This window comes from Enoplosus armatus, chromosome 7, assembly GCF_043641665.1.
Source record: "Enoplosus armatus isolate fEnoArm2 chromosome 7, fEnoArm2.hap1, whole genome shotgun sequence".
NCBI lineage: Eukaryota > Metazoa > Chordata > Actinopteri > Centrarchiformes > Enoplosidae > Enoplosus > Enoplosus armatus.
This window is the reverse complement of record NC_092186.1, coordinates 20,941,700-20,959,574: the sequence shown is the minus strand read 5'-3', so window position 1 is coordinate 20,959,574 and position 17,875 is coordinate 20,941,700. Positions and strand designations below refer to the sequence as shown.

At 42.1% G+C, this 17,875-nt stretch overlaps 1 protein-coding gene across 1 annotated transcript in view; it reads left to right on the top strand.

The window, feature by feature from the left end:
* Nucleotides 1-7: 7 nt before the first annotated feature.
* hmcn1 (hemicentin 1) overlaps nt 8-17,875 on the top strand; it is a 77,901-nt gene continuing 60,033 nt past the window's right edge. Inside the window, exons 1-2 of the mRNA XM_070908312.1 lie at nt 8-281; nt 16,699-16,769. Coding sequence (XP_070764413.1) covers nt 23-281; nt 16,699-16,769 — 330 coding nt within the window. The 5' untranslated portion in view covers nt 8-22. The remainder of the gene's footprint in view (nt 282-16,698; nt 16,770-17,875) is intronic.

Sequence of the window (17,875 nt, the reverse complement as noted above, 5' to 3'; positions counted from 1 at the left end):
TGAGAAGCATCTTGGCTCTGAAATGGGTAGCAGCAGTTTGGTGTGGCTGTCCCTGGCGCTGTCAGTGGCGTTTTCCGCCGGGCAAGACACGGGGACCGGGGCCACAAAGGAGGACATCCCGGAGGGCGCATCCACCCTGGCATTCGTCTTTGATGTGACTGGCTCCATGTACGACGACCTGGTCCAGGTCATCGAGGGCGCGTCCAAGATTTTGGAAACATCCCTGAGCAGACCGAACAGACCCCTTTATAACTTCGCCTTGGTCCCCTTCCATGATCCAGGTAATGTAATTACATATGTGGAGTGAAAGTCTAATTCTGTGGTGCTCACATCTTGGCTCATTTTTTTCGGTAAAATTTCTGCACATTGATTTGGAGTTTACTCTCTGCTGTGACAAAAGAAGCACACAGAAAAGTGAGAAATGTGATAGTTTGCTCACAGTCCGCCCTTTGAGTGCCTAATGTTCCTCACACCTCCAGAGGAGGGACTCTGGGATTCTGTCTCCGCACACAGATGTTCAGCCTGGCGGTCACTATCATTAGCATTCCGCCAGGGTAGTGTGTGGCTTTAGGTTTGCAATGCAGCCTGATGATTATCATCACTCCTGGGAGCTCTCTCATTCTGAGCAGCTAGTGCCTAGACAATATATCATTGGGCTATTTAACAGTAACCCTGGCTTGTAGGTCAGAGGTGCAGGCGCACAGTTATAAATAAAAAGTAAATGAAAAGTTCCAAAAAATCAGTGACAGACAGTCAGTTAAGGTTTGAGTCCTCCCGGCAGTGGTATGGGAGTATGGCAAACAAAGCTGCATTCAATGTGCCTGGTGTCTTACGTTATATCACTTTCCAGTCGTGTTTACCGTCACAACCACTGCTTTATTGAAGTTAGCATTTGAAGTTTGAAAGTTCTGGTGATGGAGAGACTTAGTGTAAGATAAGGTTAAAGTCCCTGTAATTACTGTTTCCTGAGAGGGGGTTGATGTCACTTACCTGCTTACAAAAACACCATCAAAGGCTGCTGTCGTGCCATGTCGTGGAGCTTTGTGTGCTGATTTAGAGGTGTTAGAAGTCCACCTGCGAAAATGCTCCATCAACAGCAAGAGCAAGGGGACATGCCAGAGAGTTCTCGAAACATGTAGTCTTTCCAGAAACATAGATAGACCTTATACAGGTCCACAGAGACAGGTAGTGGCAGACATGAGAGACAACTGAGGGAAAATCAGTGTGTGTTTGTACTCAATAGTGGCATTTAAGAATTTTTGGGTACAAGTAACTCAAATAATAGACTCTCAGTTTTGTAGCAGTTGTATAGTATCCACATCCAAAATGTGATTTAGGACGTTTTATATGTGCTTCCCCCTCACTACTTCATGATATATACATTTAAAACGTACTCAATTTGACTTGTATACACTGAGCAACTGCACAAACAAACTGATCCAAGAGATCTGAGACACAAAGAACGGGATGAATTGACCGAGGTGATCTGTGTGGTGAAGAGACAGATTCCTATTCCAGATGTTTGTTCTCCTCTGCTAAACTTCAGCATGTCACAAATTCTTATGAAGCTCAGTTCCTCAGTCATAGATTCAAGCTGCAGCTCTGTGCCTAGAATAATAATTATATTCAAGGAAGAACAAAAGATGATTTCATTATAGTGTGCTTCAGGGGGGAAAAGTACATCTTAGATCATTAGCAGATGATGCATGATATCTTGGCCAAAGCAAGGTGATGAAAGAATACTGTGATTACAACCTGTATCTAACTTCAAAGCTTGATTCATAGCAAGTGCTACCTTCACTTGGGAGTAACTATAGGATTCGCCTCTTACAGTAAACTGAAGCTGCAGCAGCTTGATTCAGAAATTTGGTGTTGACTGCTCTTGTCGCTTGAACTCCATGTCTTTGTGTTTGTCCCTCACCACCAAGTGACGTTCGTTTGCTTCTTAAAATGTTTACGAGGATGTCAGAATGTGTTCTCCAAAAGCCCCAGGGGAATAGAGGAATGATTAGCACAGCACACAGCAAGCAGGGGTAGCTGAACCTTTCCCCAAATGTTGCTCTGCCCCTCTCGCTCTCTTGTCTCACTTTTTGTTCTTCTCCGACAATATCCCAGACCCCCGGAGAGGATCCGTTTTGTTTTCATAGGAACTTTTATTTAGGGTTTGTTTCATTCTGACACAGCTCCATTTTCTCCGCTTTCCATCCGACCCAGTGCGATAACGTAGTCCCTCCTGTTTGATTTGGCTCCTTTTAAATCAGAGGCCGGAGCTTCCCCTTTATTTACACTGCAATCTGACACGGTAAACACTAGAGTGTGTGTTTGTGTATCTGTGTTTCTCTCGGCCTGTGTGTGTGAAGCGAGAGTGTCAGGAGGACGCCTGGATATTGGGGTCAGGCTTGTGTGGGAAGATCAGTCAGGAAGTCTCCCCCCTTTCCTCCATCCTGCAGGGCGAGAAAGAAAGAAAGCAAGAGGATACTTCACAAGTCGTTTTACTGAGGCGCAGGGGTTGTGTATTTAGCACTGCAGTCTGAGAACACTCCAACGAAACAATGGTAGGGTTGAATTTTGGCTACACTGTTGTGTTATCATTTCGTACCCTGGGTACTTTTGAAAATGCCATTCACTTAATGAGAGAATCCACGGTAAAATAACCATCCCAGACTGTTCAAATAACAGCTGTGAGCATGAACATCTCTCTTCTGTAGCTGCAGTCCAGAGAACAATGACTAATCTGTCATTAAGGAATCCAGTTTTAGGCCGAGAAGTCAAAGGTGTATTGCAAGCAGACTCTCTGGACTCATGGAACATTTATTTGAGAGTTTACAGCCAAATAAACTTTATTTCACAGCACTTCTACCATTCCCGAGCCAGGAAACGTGGCATTTGCCCCAGAATTAATGTCAAATTGTGCAGTTTTCCAATTAGCCACACATTAAGAAACTCAATGTGTGAAGAATGTGCTCTAAGGAGTTGAGTTGACATGAAATAAAAAGAGTACGTGTGCGCATGTGTCCACAAATTTGTTTCCAGTGTCCTCTGAGATTCTGAGTGTTTCACGGCTCTGCTGACGTCCATCCACACACATGCTTGTCCTTGTAAATACTACCTTGCTGTGAGAGGGTGTGTTTTTGTGTGTCTTGTACGTGCTTGTGTGAGTGTTTAATTAGCTGAGGTTGAGATGGGTCAGAGTCCAGTGTCTTGGGTCAGTGGGAGACCTAGCACTCTCACCACAGTCATACACATTCGGTGCAGTCAGAAAGTATGGAGACAGTGACACTGTCTTGCTGTGTTAGCAGCGCTCTCCAGCATAATTATTCAAAATGGAGCAATGACTGTAATGATCACCTTCTGACTCAGTGCTTTAATTTGAGGGTGTTTGCATCTCCACCAAAAGTGTCACAATGTCAGAAAGCAAAGGACAACTTAACATAAACTTAAACCAAGTCATTATATTTAATTTTTGGCTGCAAACCTCTCCAGTCAATAAAGTTTTTGCAGTCACTGTTGTCTCGAAAATTATACCCTCATCAATTCTTGGCTTGTTTTGCCATACGCCTGTGTTTGTCTTGTCTTTATGTTTAGGATTTTTGATCTTCTGAATTGTCCTAAATGTGGGTGACCGTTCTCCCAGTATGGATGCGAACACTCTCAAACACCCTCCAACAATAATAATGACAGAGGTATGCTAGTTTGTAGGACCTGTTGTCCAAAGATGTCTGAAGGCAGAAGTGGTTATCGCTGCTGTCATAGAGAGGGGCAAGACAGGATAATCGTTCAAATGGGGATAACGGTGCACACCTTTGGGCCGTCTTTCCTGGAAGGCATTCATAATGATACAGATGCTTGTACATGCAAAAAGTGAGGGAAGTCGTGATGTGAACTGTGAAAAATGACAAAGAGAGAGCTTTAGAGAGAAGTTCAAATCCTGTCTACTTTATTATCACCTCCACACACCTGGCCAATCACTGCATGAAGTGGGCGAGGCTGCTGGATCGTCCACTTTGGAAAGTTGCAAAAACTGTCAGATGCAAACACCTAATTCCATCATTGATGTGGTGGGTACGTGTGTGTGTGTGTGTGTGTGTGTGTGAGAGAGAGAGAGAAATATACATAGTTCTGCCTTCATACTTTGTGACTGCTCTGGATGTGTTCAAGGAAAGGTACAAGCCAAACAGAGAGAGGCTTACTGAGTGATATCTGGCATCAGCTTGCGATTCAGATTTTGACTTTCCAAAATGAATTCAGTCACTGACTCTAATGGCAATTTTTCAACTTTTACAACGTCCCTTCTTCCAGTTGCCATTAATACACAGTAGGAGTGGCCTTACGCAGACCCACTACAACAGATTTTTGCAGTTTAGTTTGATGAACGTACCAGGTTTTTCCAATTCTGCAAGTTGTAGCGTGTTGCTCTGCTAAGAACTGTGTGCGGTCCCTCTCCCTGTGCCTTTTCATTTCCTGTCATCTACGCCCCTACATATGAAACCCTTTGCATCTAATGACCACCTCCAAGTGTCCAAAACAATATTGCAAGATATATTGAAACAAAACAACATGACATGCCAGCAATAAACCTAAATGGCTCCTACACTCACATCTGACATGTTTTGCTTCTGTTTAATTGGTATCTAGTGTTTGTTTCAGCTACGTGCTCCGCAGATCGGTAACGCAGACTTGATGGCCTGCCTTGCTACCCTTCTCCAGTCAGCCTTAGTTAGAAGGAGATGGACCAAAGCCCTGGGCGTTGAGTGATGAGAGGAGATGACGGGATAGCTTCTACCTCCTCTGCATGATCAAAGGCACTCATCTCATAGCTCCCTTTGTTGGTGTTCAGCGTCCTTTACCGCCATCCCCTTCTCCCTTTGTTTCCTTCTTTCCAGAGCAGCAGTTTTTTGTCTGAATCGCCCCGCCTGTGTGAGATTACAAGGAGCCTGCGTTTAGCTGGACAGAGTCAATAATGATGCTATTAGGCAGGAATGCCAAAAGAGAGAGGTGGAGGTTTTTTTGGAGAATTAGAGGAGGAGAGAGGAGTGTGTCAGACTACAATGTGTGTTTCATGTTCTAATAGACCTGCACTGGAATATTAAAATGGCCTTTAATTTTTAGGACTGAACATACACCGTCTGAAGTGCCCCGAGGTGCTCTTAGCGCAATAGTTTCAACTCCATTTAACTTTGTAACCGGTGCTCAGGGGTTATCCCCCTTTCATGTAGGAAGGCAGCACATACCTGAGGGCTGCGACAGGCACACTTTGAAACGTTGTCCATTCTGTTCCCTGTTACACATTTATGTATGACAGCTTTAGATATTCAAAGGCTATTATGACTAAAGGATGTGGCTGGTGTTTAGAAAAGTCACAGGTAGTTGACGTTTGGATGCACTGGTTAACATGAATCCATTTGGCATGAATGACCCATTCAAGAGGCATTTGTCAAACGTTTGTGGTACATTGTATTCTCCACCATGTTGGGTTTGTTTCCCTCTAGGCTTTGGATATCTTTTCCAAGCCTCATCCTGAGGTCATGAGGGTTTGTGTGTCCTGGTTGTGATCTTCAGGGATCTTTGGCATCACTAGTGGTGTAACTGAACGTAGTTGATTGGTACAGACCCCCCCCCTCATCATAGTGTGAAATACAGTTTTACTGCAGCTGTTTGTCTGCAGCTTTTGTGGCTTGTTTTTTGTTTGTGTTCCAGCATCTTTCTAAGCATAGAGGCATGAATGTTGGACAGCGGAGAAACAAACTGGGAAGAATAGCAAGAATGTATGCAGTAAAACAAAATATTTCTTTCATCTCCCCAGACTTTGATTATGTGACAGGATCATTTAATGATGGAAGCTTTGGGCATGCCACAGTACTAGTGCCAACGCAGAGGGCTCCAGAAAAAAAAGTTGAACCTGGCTCAACTTTTGCCACAATGCAATATGACGTCATCCGAGTAGGTGCTGCGTTGGCCAATCAAATATGTGCAAGCTTACATCCCAGGTCGATTACTTTATAATGTGAGTGCTCCTACTGTTTACCTTGTGATCAAAGATAGAATGATTGTTACTGTGATAACCCCCCCAGACTAAAATCTAGTCTCATAGTATTATAAACCAATGTGGAGTGCATTTTTTCTGAATGCCCAAATAATAATTACTAAATGAACCTAATAATATTATTATTTAAGTTTAGACTATAATTTGCCCAATTCAAATGTATGATATCTGCACATGACAAGTTCAAAAAGAACTGTCTTTCGAAGGCAGTTCACTTGACAGAGGAATCTGACCATTACTCTCTGTGCACTGTGTTTGCTGCATGTCTAATATGTGTTTTCCCTGTTCTGGGGCAGACATGTTTACCTGACCTATCCCTAACTCTTACCATGTGTCCACAGCATAAGCAGCCAGTCACTCCAAGTCCATTTATCTAGGAGAGCCCAGCACCCAAGGCAATTCAGGTGATTTTGATAACAGCTGCCACTGCTTGCCTGTTGTTGGTGGGGAGCAGCTTTTAAATGCTGTTCTTGCAGTTTGTTTCGTCAATTGCTGTAACAGAGTAGTGGCTAGAGACGGCTGGAGCCACATCAACACAACACCTCTAGAAATTTCAAATGTAGTTATGAATAACATACTGACCCATTTTCATGCCGTTACAACAAAAGTTAGGGTCCCAAACCACTCTTTCAAAATTGCTAGCCTGGAATCCAAGTGGATTGTGTCCAGCTGCTTATTGCCAGCTATACCAGCTCCAGACATACATACACTATGTTGTATATTAGTATTTGCCAGTCAGCATTTTTACTGCTTTATTACTCATAATAATAAGCAGCAACCTCAGCACTTTTACCGTTTCCCCTTCAATGAGGGCTTTCCTCAAATCAGTGTTTTTATAGTCAATTTAGACTCCACAGATTGATGTCTAGACATTATTCTTCAGGAAACATTTTTCCTAAAGGACTTTTTAGCACGGATTCATTTGATTTCATTGTTTTACTATCATGCTTTCGGGGTCTGGAGGACTCATTTGGAACACATTAGATTTACGTCCATATAGCTCTGGTGCCAAAGTTGAACATTCCCATGGTTTGGTATGGCATGACCTCATTTTCTTTACTGTGTAAGCGGTTCATGTACACTCCAGTTGAAACACATGTTACATGTTTCAGCTGCTTGGATGGTGTGTTCAGAGTGACACTTACTCTCAAACCATTAATACTAGAACGATATGCTTCTTCCCATAGAAATAGATAGTCAGGAAATGGGGGAAGCGACAGGGGCATCGTATGGCTGGAGTCGAACCAGAGAGATCTTTTTCGTGTCTATCAGCTCTTTGTTTTGGTTTTACTGCCCACAACTTTACTGGTGTAGTTCTCTCTCAGCTGTTTTCTACAAACAAAGTTATCGACTAGCTGGTGAACATAGTCAATCATTTAGCTGCTAAAGAGCCAGAGATTTCCCTCAGCAGGTAGTCGAGACCAAAACGGAGGTAGAAGGAGGTTGACTATTGGAGTTACATATGTCAGTTGACCCAACTTGACTTGACACAAATGAAAACTGATGTTGTTCCGTATCTGCTGGATATTTCAACTGTAAACTAACACATTCACCCCAACAACTTTATAAGGTGATAATATGTCAGTGTTGCTTCCAAAAAGTCAATTATTGTACTGGATTACTATACTGGAAAAGACCAAGCAGGGCATTACCTCCTTGTAAAAGTTTAATGATCTTATTATCACAGGACCTCAGGTTTACAGCCATACGTGAGCAGGAGGTTTTTAGTGACAGTCTGTACAGTATGCATGTCTACAAAAATAGACAGTCAGTTCTTTAGGAGCAGTTGAACAATTTTAACAGTTCTGTCCTTCAGTCAGAAAGATATTTAATATAACGCAGACCATTCGATTTCTTGGCAATGAGCCAAAGCTCTGCAATGCTTTCATGATCAAAATTGTTCTCTGCATATGCAAGAAAACATTGTACCTATGTGCAATGTGTTGTGCTTGATGCCTCTTCCCTATTGCCTTTTGCAGGCATACTCTCTTCCCTTTTCAGGTCTTCTTATCCTCTCATTTCTCTCTTTCCACATCGATGCTTCTAGCTGCCTCCTCTTCCTGACAAACCTGATGTGGAGTGCTGAAGCATTTACTGAAAGGCTGCACAACAATGGTGACATGTCCATGTGTCTGCACCAGAGAAAGGGGCATAAGGATAGAAGCAAACAGAGACATTAATAACAAGGCATCTAAGAATTTAGATTGACACTGTGGCCTGTGTGGTTTTTAAATGTGTCTGAACCAGACAAGTGTTTAGGGAATCTGAATTACTGGCTGCAATGCTGAAGGTCAGGCTGTCAGTGCCCTCTGCCCCCTGCCTCTGAGGGGTATGTGTTGGTGGAAATCATGCATCATGAAGACCAACTTAGACCAGTGTTTCCCAACATTTGCTATGCCATAGCACAGGGGTATTCAACTAAAATTCGAAGAGGTCTAACTTGCGTTGTGATTTAGTGTGATATATATTGAAGTAGTAGTATTTATTGTCACTTAACATTGAACTATACAGGTATATAATACTGTAGATATGTATAATGTTCTTCTCTCATTAAGTAAAAGAAGGGCTGCATTTAAAAATAAAAGTGAGAAAATCCCTTAATCATTTATTGATTATAGGTCCGGGTCCGTATAGGACGGCGTCTGGGTCCGGACTCGGACCGTGGCCTGCCTGTTAGTGACCTATCCCATTGCACATGTTCCAAAAATCCCTGGGCACACCATAAAGCACTTAAACAATACAAAATAATATACACGTTAAATTGTGTTCATTACCTACGAATATAGTATCATTCAGTATGAAACCAGAGCTTGTTTTGATAAACTGTGTCAAACTGGTGACAAGCACATGCTGACCTCATGGTCAACTGTCTTGAACACCTCAAAAGGTTAAAAAGAATCTACTTTTCCATAGAACCATTTACAACTTAAATGTTTAATTTCCACAGCACACCTGGGCAGGTCTGAAGGCGCTCTTGTGTGCTGGATGTAAATCACTGCCTCAGACATCTGAGTGTGCGTCTGTGTGTGGTCGGCAGTGCTGATCTGCTGCATCTGAGCTTTCTCCGTCTGCTTCAGCACGCACAATTAGAATTTCCTCAGTAAAACAAAAGAGGCACACTAAACAGAAAACACCACCCAGTCACATTGGAGCACTGTGGGATTACACCATCACTCATAAAATGCCTGGTCATGAGCTTAGCAATTTGTGGTTGTAATATTGAGGTTGTTACCATTTATTTTCAAGCCCCCTACTTCAATTTTTAGTCAAATTAATGCAATTAAAAGGCCACATTTAATTGTAAAGTTCATTCTTTTCTGAGACTGAATCATAGGATTAGCCTCAGCCAAGTCTCAGGGTTTTGGCCTTTATTTCTACAATGGATACCATATGTAGAGACGTCACAACGTTCTCTGTGTGTTTGCTGCCTTTGCCAGTTTTTGCCCTTTCAATGAGAGGCATTTAGAGATTTAGCAGAGACCAAACAACCTGATGCCTCTGTAAGCCACAGCTTTGTCTTTTGTCCTCCTCCTCCCCCCTCCCTCTCATCCTTAATATGTTGTCAAGGCAATAAAATGAGCATCTGTCTTACATCTTTGCTGTGATGCATTATGGGTAAGTGAGATGTAGCACAAAGCAACCCGTCAGGGGTGGGGTCACTTTTGTAAACAGTTTGGTTTTAGAAGATCACACTGCTATGGTTGTAACCACGCACAGGTGTCACCAGTACTTGTGACCATGATTTGTTTGTTTTTGAGCTTTACGTTTTTCACAGACGAAGAAGATAAAGAGGTTAGGAAGATTTATCACAGCTTGACCCAGAAACCCCACTATCAATCAATATTGAAGTCAAGGAGCTGAGATAAATGAGTGCCTCTATGTAAAAAGTGAGGAGGTGCTGAGCTGAGAATTGATAACACAGCTCTGACAACAGTGATCATAAATCAGACCAGAACTCTTACACATTCCTTTGAATTTTCCACAGCATTGTTTGTGTGTACATTTGCTTTTTTAGATGTCTGAGTCAATGTCCTTTGCAATAGTCCATGTTTGAAATATTGGATATAAGCCACCTAATTGGTGGTTACAAATAAGTGATTTGACAAACCAGATTCTGGCAGTTTGTTTCTCAACATTAACTAAAACAGGAAAATATAAATAGTAATCTCAAAATACACCTTGATTGCCTAAACTGAAACTGAAAAGATAACCAACAATACCTGACCATGTTTTAAAACATTGTTAACAGAACAGACAGGAGCGTCGTGCTTCGATAAAGCTTCTATAGTCAGAAAAGTGTAGAGATGTGGATGTGTGTCATATGAAACACCTGCTTTCAAAAAGTGCTGTGGCATACTGTGGCTCTAGAGAAAGAATACTCAATTTTGAAATAGTTTAGAAAGGTAAACTAATGTGCTCCGGACGGATTTATGTATTGTTTACCCTGTCCAGACCATTCGCAGAGTTCAAGAGCACAGACGATAACCTGTAAAGGTCAAAGGTCAACCTTGAAGACAGGGTCAGACAGGGTCTCAGAAAATGATCACTCATTCCTCCTTGTTGTGCTTTTCTTTGAAACCCGTACAGGAGCACATACATCTCACCTCTACACAAGTCACCAAGTGGGTTTTATTTATGCAGCCCAAAGTCACGAATTTGCCACAAAGGGCTTTAGAACCTGTACAGCATACGACACGCTCTATACTCAAGAGATTTGCTTTCAATACATGCCATATATTCCTACACAGTGTAAACTCTATACATGCAGACTGGACAAATAATGCATGATTTTTATGTCTTATTTCTCAACATCTCTCTTGTTGCATGCAGACATAATGTATGTATGACAGACTGAACATCGTCTTCGTGAAGACCATAAAGTAGACAGTGACACTCTCACTTCTTGCCAGATAGTGAGAAATACATTATTCACTTACTTTTGCCCTCCTCCTCCTTCCGTGATTGTCTGCGCTCTCCTCTTGTGGCCGGTATTCAGACACAAAGTCTAGGCGGTCACCCAACCACACAGACAGATTACATTCAACTCTCTCTTTTATGTTTTTCTTTGTAGAAATCCGCCAATGCACACGTCACATTCAGTCATATGGAGCTTGTGGTGAAAATTAGTCTAAAGGCTTTGACTGCCAACATGTGATAATGATTATATGGATCCTCAAGAAAAGGCATCTTTGTTGGGTCCACTATGATCATCGCTCCTGACCCCACCCTTTCCCAGACCAGATGTAAATAAATGGAGCACCAAAAAGTATGCCGTAACAAGTTGAAATCATCGTTCAATTCCTTAACTTTACAGCCTATTGTGCATTCATGTCTTCTAGATAATGTTTATGAATACCACTGAGCGATAATAGAACACAGATGGCTGATATTTCGCATCCTTTTAAATCTTTGGTCGATCACAACACTTATTTCCTCAGATCATTTTAGTGAGTTACGGCTGTCATTAAAAAGGATGGTTTCACATCTGTGCACAGGCCAAGACTGTTCCGACACAATTTTATGGAGGGATATAACGTCAGTTTGAACTTAGTGACGGAAAGATAGGAGACAGAAAATGAGGCTACATTTATTGTTGTTGATGCCTTCGGCAGCATTTCTGTCTTCAGCATGTCATTGTCTTATTACTTTTAACACACCCACACATTAATATGCACAGGTATATAAACGTACAAATAATTAGACATAAACATACACTGGCAGGAGATTTCCATTTGCTGCAAGGTCGCCATGTGTCTTTGCTTGCATGAATGGCCACACCACAGAACCACACATCCCCATAAATGACAATCATAAATGTACACACACACGGCACACGCTTAATTAAGACTTGCCCTCGGGTTGCATCCTCTTCTGTGTTCTGTCTCCGGCACCAGTTATCAAGTCCGATGGATGACGGAGGGTTCAGAGCTGTCATCGGTCTCTGGAACACGCTCCCCATCAGGCCATGCATCTGGGAGGGATTACATGCCTGTGTGTGGTGTGTGTCCATCAGTTGGGTCTCACTACATGTTTGTGTGTGAATGGCTGTGTGTGATAATTTGAACTCATGAGTCATTAATAGAGATCAGTGGTTTTGTGGCCCATCGTCCCGAGACACATCCAATTGCGTCGAGTGAAGTGAAACGAGATACGCAGTGCCGCAACTAGCAGAGTTTAGCTGCCTGGTGGTCCTGCGCTCTCTCTCTGTTGGTTGTGGGGAGAAGTTTCCATCACAAGTTCAGTTTGTGGTGGTTTGAAATCAGGCCTGTTGTCAGTTCTGTCGCTCCGGGCTAAACCTCAGTCTTTAGATGGCAGCTGGTGAAGTCAGACAGGGTAAAAGATGCGGTTTGAAAGAGCAATGGTCAGGAAGAAAAGAGGGAGAAGAAACGGAGAGGGAGACACATAGGGAGGAACTGTAATAAGGGACAGAAAGAAAAAGTAGTGAAGAAACAGAGGGGCAAAAACAGGAAGAGAGAAAAACAGGGGCAAGATTGAGCATGGATTTTGCAGCCTGTTGACTGATAAGCTTTGAATCCAATCCAGAGGACAGAGTAAAAGCAGAGATTTTGAATATAGTCAGTTTATATCAAGCTAAAATGTGATCTTTTTTATGTTGACGGCCAGACTTTATTTGAAATAAATGGAGATTAGTATCCTGTGAGAGGGTCCAACCACCTCCTCCCCGCTAGGCTTTCCCATTTTAAATAGGCAACACATATGAACTTTGTAAAAAAAAAAAAAAAAAGTAAAAACAGGAATTAATCTTTCACAAGGCTGCAGTTTCCTGTTTGGGAAAATCTTTCAGGCTGATTTCACCACCAGTGTCTGAGTAAAGCTGGCCAATTTGAGCAAATCTAATTAGGGATTCAGATCTCTATCAACAAGGCAAGCTAAAAAGGAAGAGAAACTTAAAAGAAAATGAAGGAGTGAAAGTTAACAATAAATAGTAGTAGTTAAAAAATAATGGAAGAAAGGGAGAGTTAGCAATTAAGAAAGAAAGAAAGAAAGAAAGAAAGAATATAAACAATAAAGTGCGGCACATTGTTTTTTGAATGCAGCGTACTCAGACCTATTTAGTTTTGTTGCTTATCCCCAAGAGAGACATAGCATGTGTGTCCACTCTGTTAAGAGTGATGGCTGCTCATACTGAGGTCATCACAGAGCACTAGGTTGTTGACCTTTTATCTACAGTGTATTTGTTTGTGTTTGTGCGTGCATTTATATGTCAAGAGTGTAAATGGACTTGCGTGCCTTACCTCACATGTATGTCTGCAGACATGTTTGCTCCTTTGTGTGCAGTGTGTTTAGTGCTGGACTCTTTCCCAACCGAGGCGCACTAATTGCACCGTGTGCTGTTTCACATGTGTTTTCTCAGTGGGGCTGATTAAGTGAATTATGCCCCATAGCTGACGGTCAGGACGACAGCCACTCTCATTTTGGCAGGTTTTACCCTGAGTCAGCAGAATGACAGAAATCAGTGTGTGTTTAAAGCCTCTGTTGCTGTTTAGGGCTGTAACAGCTACATGTTGTGTAACCTGTTGGAATTAGTTGAACGGGGAAAGCCGTAGATCCTCTGTTACCTGACAATTATTTCAGGGAATAACTTATTCTAGCAATATACAGTGGTTCGTTAAACCAGTTTGAAACACTGGGCACATTGGGAACATTTTGTTAATAAAAATCTTGAACCATGAATGAACTGTTGCTTGTAAAAAGATTACAGCTTTTTGTAACGGTGTTGCTGCTGGCTGATGAACAGAAGGTTCAGTTTAGGGGTTCCTCAGGTTGATGTTGGCCTGTATGCTTTTATAAACCAGAGTAATTGTGAGTTTGGAACATCCTGGTCTTTGCCTTCAGGAATAAAAAAAATGAAAACAAATGTAGACAGTAAATGTGATTGCCGCCGCCGCTATATAAACTCTCCCCACTATGGCAGAAGGTTTTGGAGACAACAAACACGGAGCATATAAAGAGCATAACTTTCCCAAACTGCCACATCATATCATGGTCACAACTTTGAAGAAATGTCAGTGGTACATCATACAATGTCTCTTTCAATTGTCTATCCTGTAGCAGCTTGTGAAACTCTCATGTCTTATGTATTGCTGCCAAAATTTGGAATTTATTTGGTTGGAAGACGTTAACGGCTGTGACCTTTTCAATGCATTGGCCTTGGAATTCCTTGCAGCTGATGTTGTGAGGAAAGAGAAATTCACTCCACAGTGAATGCGTAAGTGATTCCCAGCAAATTACTTTAAGCCCGAATGTCAGTGGAGGTGAAACTGAGTTTGCCATTGGACAGTTGCCCAGTTTGTTCTATCCCATTAGACTTTCTGCAAGTGTTTAAGCTTGCATGTGATTTGCAGATGCATGCTTTTACAGCCGCCATTATGGGTGAATGCCGCAAGGTGGAGGCTGGAGTAACTTGTTTTGATCGTTTATTTCAAGTCCACTTGTGTCAACAGCTTACACAACAGAAAACAGGAAACACAGGATGAGATGCAGATCTTCATTTTGATGTGTTTGTTTTGGTCCATTTCTCTCTTTTGTGGTTCCTTCTTGTCAGACTTTAGAGAATTCTTTCACTCTGAGTTCATTCACTTGTTCACGCCACTTATGTGTTCCTTGTCATCACAGAGAAAGCATTTATTCTATTTCCTGTGTGGCAGCCAGAAGACTGCATTAAGATTTCCCTTTTATATGTAATCATGTACGGTGAGTTAACATCCTATGTCCTCAAACATGATGTATTCAAGTGGTAAGTAAGGAAAATAGCTTTGTTCCTTAAAGTCCAGTAATACAAAATGAATTTGTCCATCTGCCTAAAAAGGTACTATATTTTGTGCAAGGAACCACTGGTTTGACTCTCCAGACCTGCAGGGAAAATGAAGCAGATTTCCCTTCCCATAACCACAATTCATGAGGTGCCCCTGGGTAAGGCACTTAATCCCCAACAGTTCTAGTGGACTGCTGGAATTGGGAAGCTCCCAGGCATTAATGTTTGTAACTTTGGTACTGGCACTGAAAAGGAACATTCATGCTCTAGTTTCTAAATGTGGATAAATGCACATTTAAAGAGATTATAACGATGAACAGCAGTGCTATCTTTATGTTGAAATGTCAAAATCAAAGATCATTACGCACTTAGAGTTTGAAGAGTTTATCTCATCCACAGAGCTGGTGCAAAGACGGTGGCTGTGGTTTGGGGCACCATAGCCAAAATAGGCTAAAAAATTACTTACAACAGCCATGGGAACTTCTCCCATAAGGAAAGAGATGTCAGCTTTTCCATCTCTGAAAAGATTGGCTTGAGATCCATGTTCCGTTCTGAGCAGCCAGACACATTTCCATGTTAGTTTTAAAAAGCGTCTCTGATCGCCGCAAATGTTCCTTCACTCCACCTTGAGGATTTACAAGGATGCCAAAATCTGGGTCATTTGGAAAAAGGCTTCTTGCTTCTTTGTGTATGTTGTCAACGAAATTGAAAGTGCGTGTGGAGTGCTTTTCAGGAAGAAATGTGAGGTGATGCTGGTTGCAAAGAAAAGAAAAATGAAACTGCTTCTGATTCCTCATTGCATGCAGTGTACAGTTACGTCAAATTCAGCAACCTTAAATGTTTTACTTTGAAAAAATCACTTGAGACAGAAGAAGAGTAGAAAACTCTCAATGATAAGTATATTTATCATTCCTCATGCCTCTAGACAAAGTTGAAGACTGTTGTAAAACAGTTCAAACTGTATCCTTTTTCAAAAGTCAGGGATCCTTTGAAATGACCCTCTCTTGAACAAGGGAAACCTTGTTTTCCAATCTGCTTGCATGTGCAGAACTGCAGTGTGTGTGTGTGTGTGTGTGTGTGCCTACGTGTGTGTGTGCTTTTTGCAGCCCCTCATCAGGCTCATTCCACAGCACAGCTGCAGTGGCTGAAGTCACACAGTTTGACTCTAGAAGGGGCTTAGCAGCTCATTAACGGATAGAACAAAGTAGCTGAGAAACAGCGGTGACTACCAACACTGGCAGAGGTACAGAGCACAGGCCATGTTGTCACTATGTGGCGTTGGTGCTGTACGTTTATGGTACAGTGACAGATGGCCTCACTTGGGCCAAATCCTAAGCGGACACTGACACAAGAACAATACAGTAACTGAATTGAAAAGTCTTTCATCTGCAACCACAGAGGAGCCAATAACACAACTGACATTTTCACATCATCTGTTTTTTAATGACTAGTCTAAATTCTGATCCAGGACATGTAGATGATACCAGCTTTGGTACAGAAATGAATTGGAAGTCTTTTCAAAGCACACATGTCTGATCAGTACAAACCTTCACATGTTCATCATCATTGTACCTGATCTGTCTTGAGAAACATTTTAAGACTATAATTCCAATCTTCCCTGTCATTTCTTTTATGTTTTATGTCTCTTTCCTTCTTCCCCTTCTCTGTTAGTTAAATATATCTCCTTTCCTGAAGTTTTTCCTCACTGCGGTTCATATTGTGACATTTTAATCTGGACATCCGCACACATCTGCCAAAACTAATATTTAGCTAAAGAGAAGAATTTAGGAAACAAAAATTCTTTCAGTTATTCATCTGATGCAGACTTCAGCCTTTGGCCCTATTAATCACAGAGCCTCCTTCTGTTGTTTCTTTGCAGAGATTGGACCCGTAACAATCACAACAGACCCCAAGAAGTTCCAGTACGAGCTGAGAGAGCTGTACGTTCAGGTGGGTTCAGAGATCACATTCATCAAACCAAGAAAACAGCAGCAGCAGCCTGGAAGCTATTGCACTAGCATAAGGTCATCTGGCCTTGATGAAAGTGGCAGACTGTGGTCATACCAGACGTCTGGGAAGGAACGTTTGTTCGCTGATTAAGACCAAGCCTGATTGGTCAGTCTACGTTAAATGATGAAATAAGTTTCAAGCAGTTATTTATTTTTCTTTACTTTTAGATTTGCAATTACGGTTCCCATGTTTAGGGGATTTTCATCTTCATATAATAACTAGGGGTTTTCTCCACTCAAGGCTGTGGCCATATGTTGACCTTGCCGTCTTCATCCCATGTTTATTTGCCTTCCTGCACCATTACAAACAAATGTATAAACAAAAACATACAATGGCTAGAAAGCTAAACAGAGTTCTGCCAAGGTCGAATTTTTGTGTAATCACTAGGAGAGAGAAAGGAAGTTGTGCAGAAACCATTTGAGGAAAACACAAAACTGCAAAACTGGTACTCCTCATGTCTAAGGATGACAGAGCGACACAGACAGAGACAAGTAGCATTCAGAGGGTTGTCCTTTGAAGAAAAAGATCTTGGCAAATGTCTGTGCATCCTTGGCATGTGCTACTGTTAATCTGGTGTGCAAGCGTGTTGTGTGTAGCATGGAAGAGATCCAGTTTCCTCTCACTTGCTGCTTCATTCCTGAGTCTGTTTTTCCTCCCCTCACCTCTTCACCTGCACAACCCCTGAAGAGGTTTTGGCCAGAGTGCATGGAAAATATACTCTTTGGAATTGGACATTTTTCTTGAAATTGGAATTCTTCTGACATGAAGTTCCATTGTGTTTATGGGTGAAGATGTTAGGCAACACTTGGTATTTATAAGCCACAAGAACAAAAGTGCACTGAGGGGTTATCAGGCTTAGTATTGGGGGCAATCAGGGAACGGGGGAGTGGATTTTTGGCCGGAGGGGAGATGTTGGGGTTCAGGGGAGACAGAGGATTCCTGTCTCTTCACCTTCCGCCCCCCGGCCGAAAATCATGGGTCACTCCATTCCAGATGTTACTCTTGGGGGTGATGCATCCTAGCTATTGAACCGCTCAGACAGACAG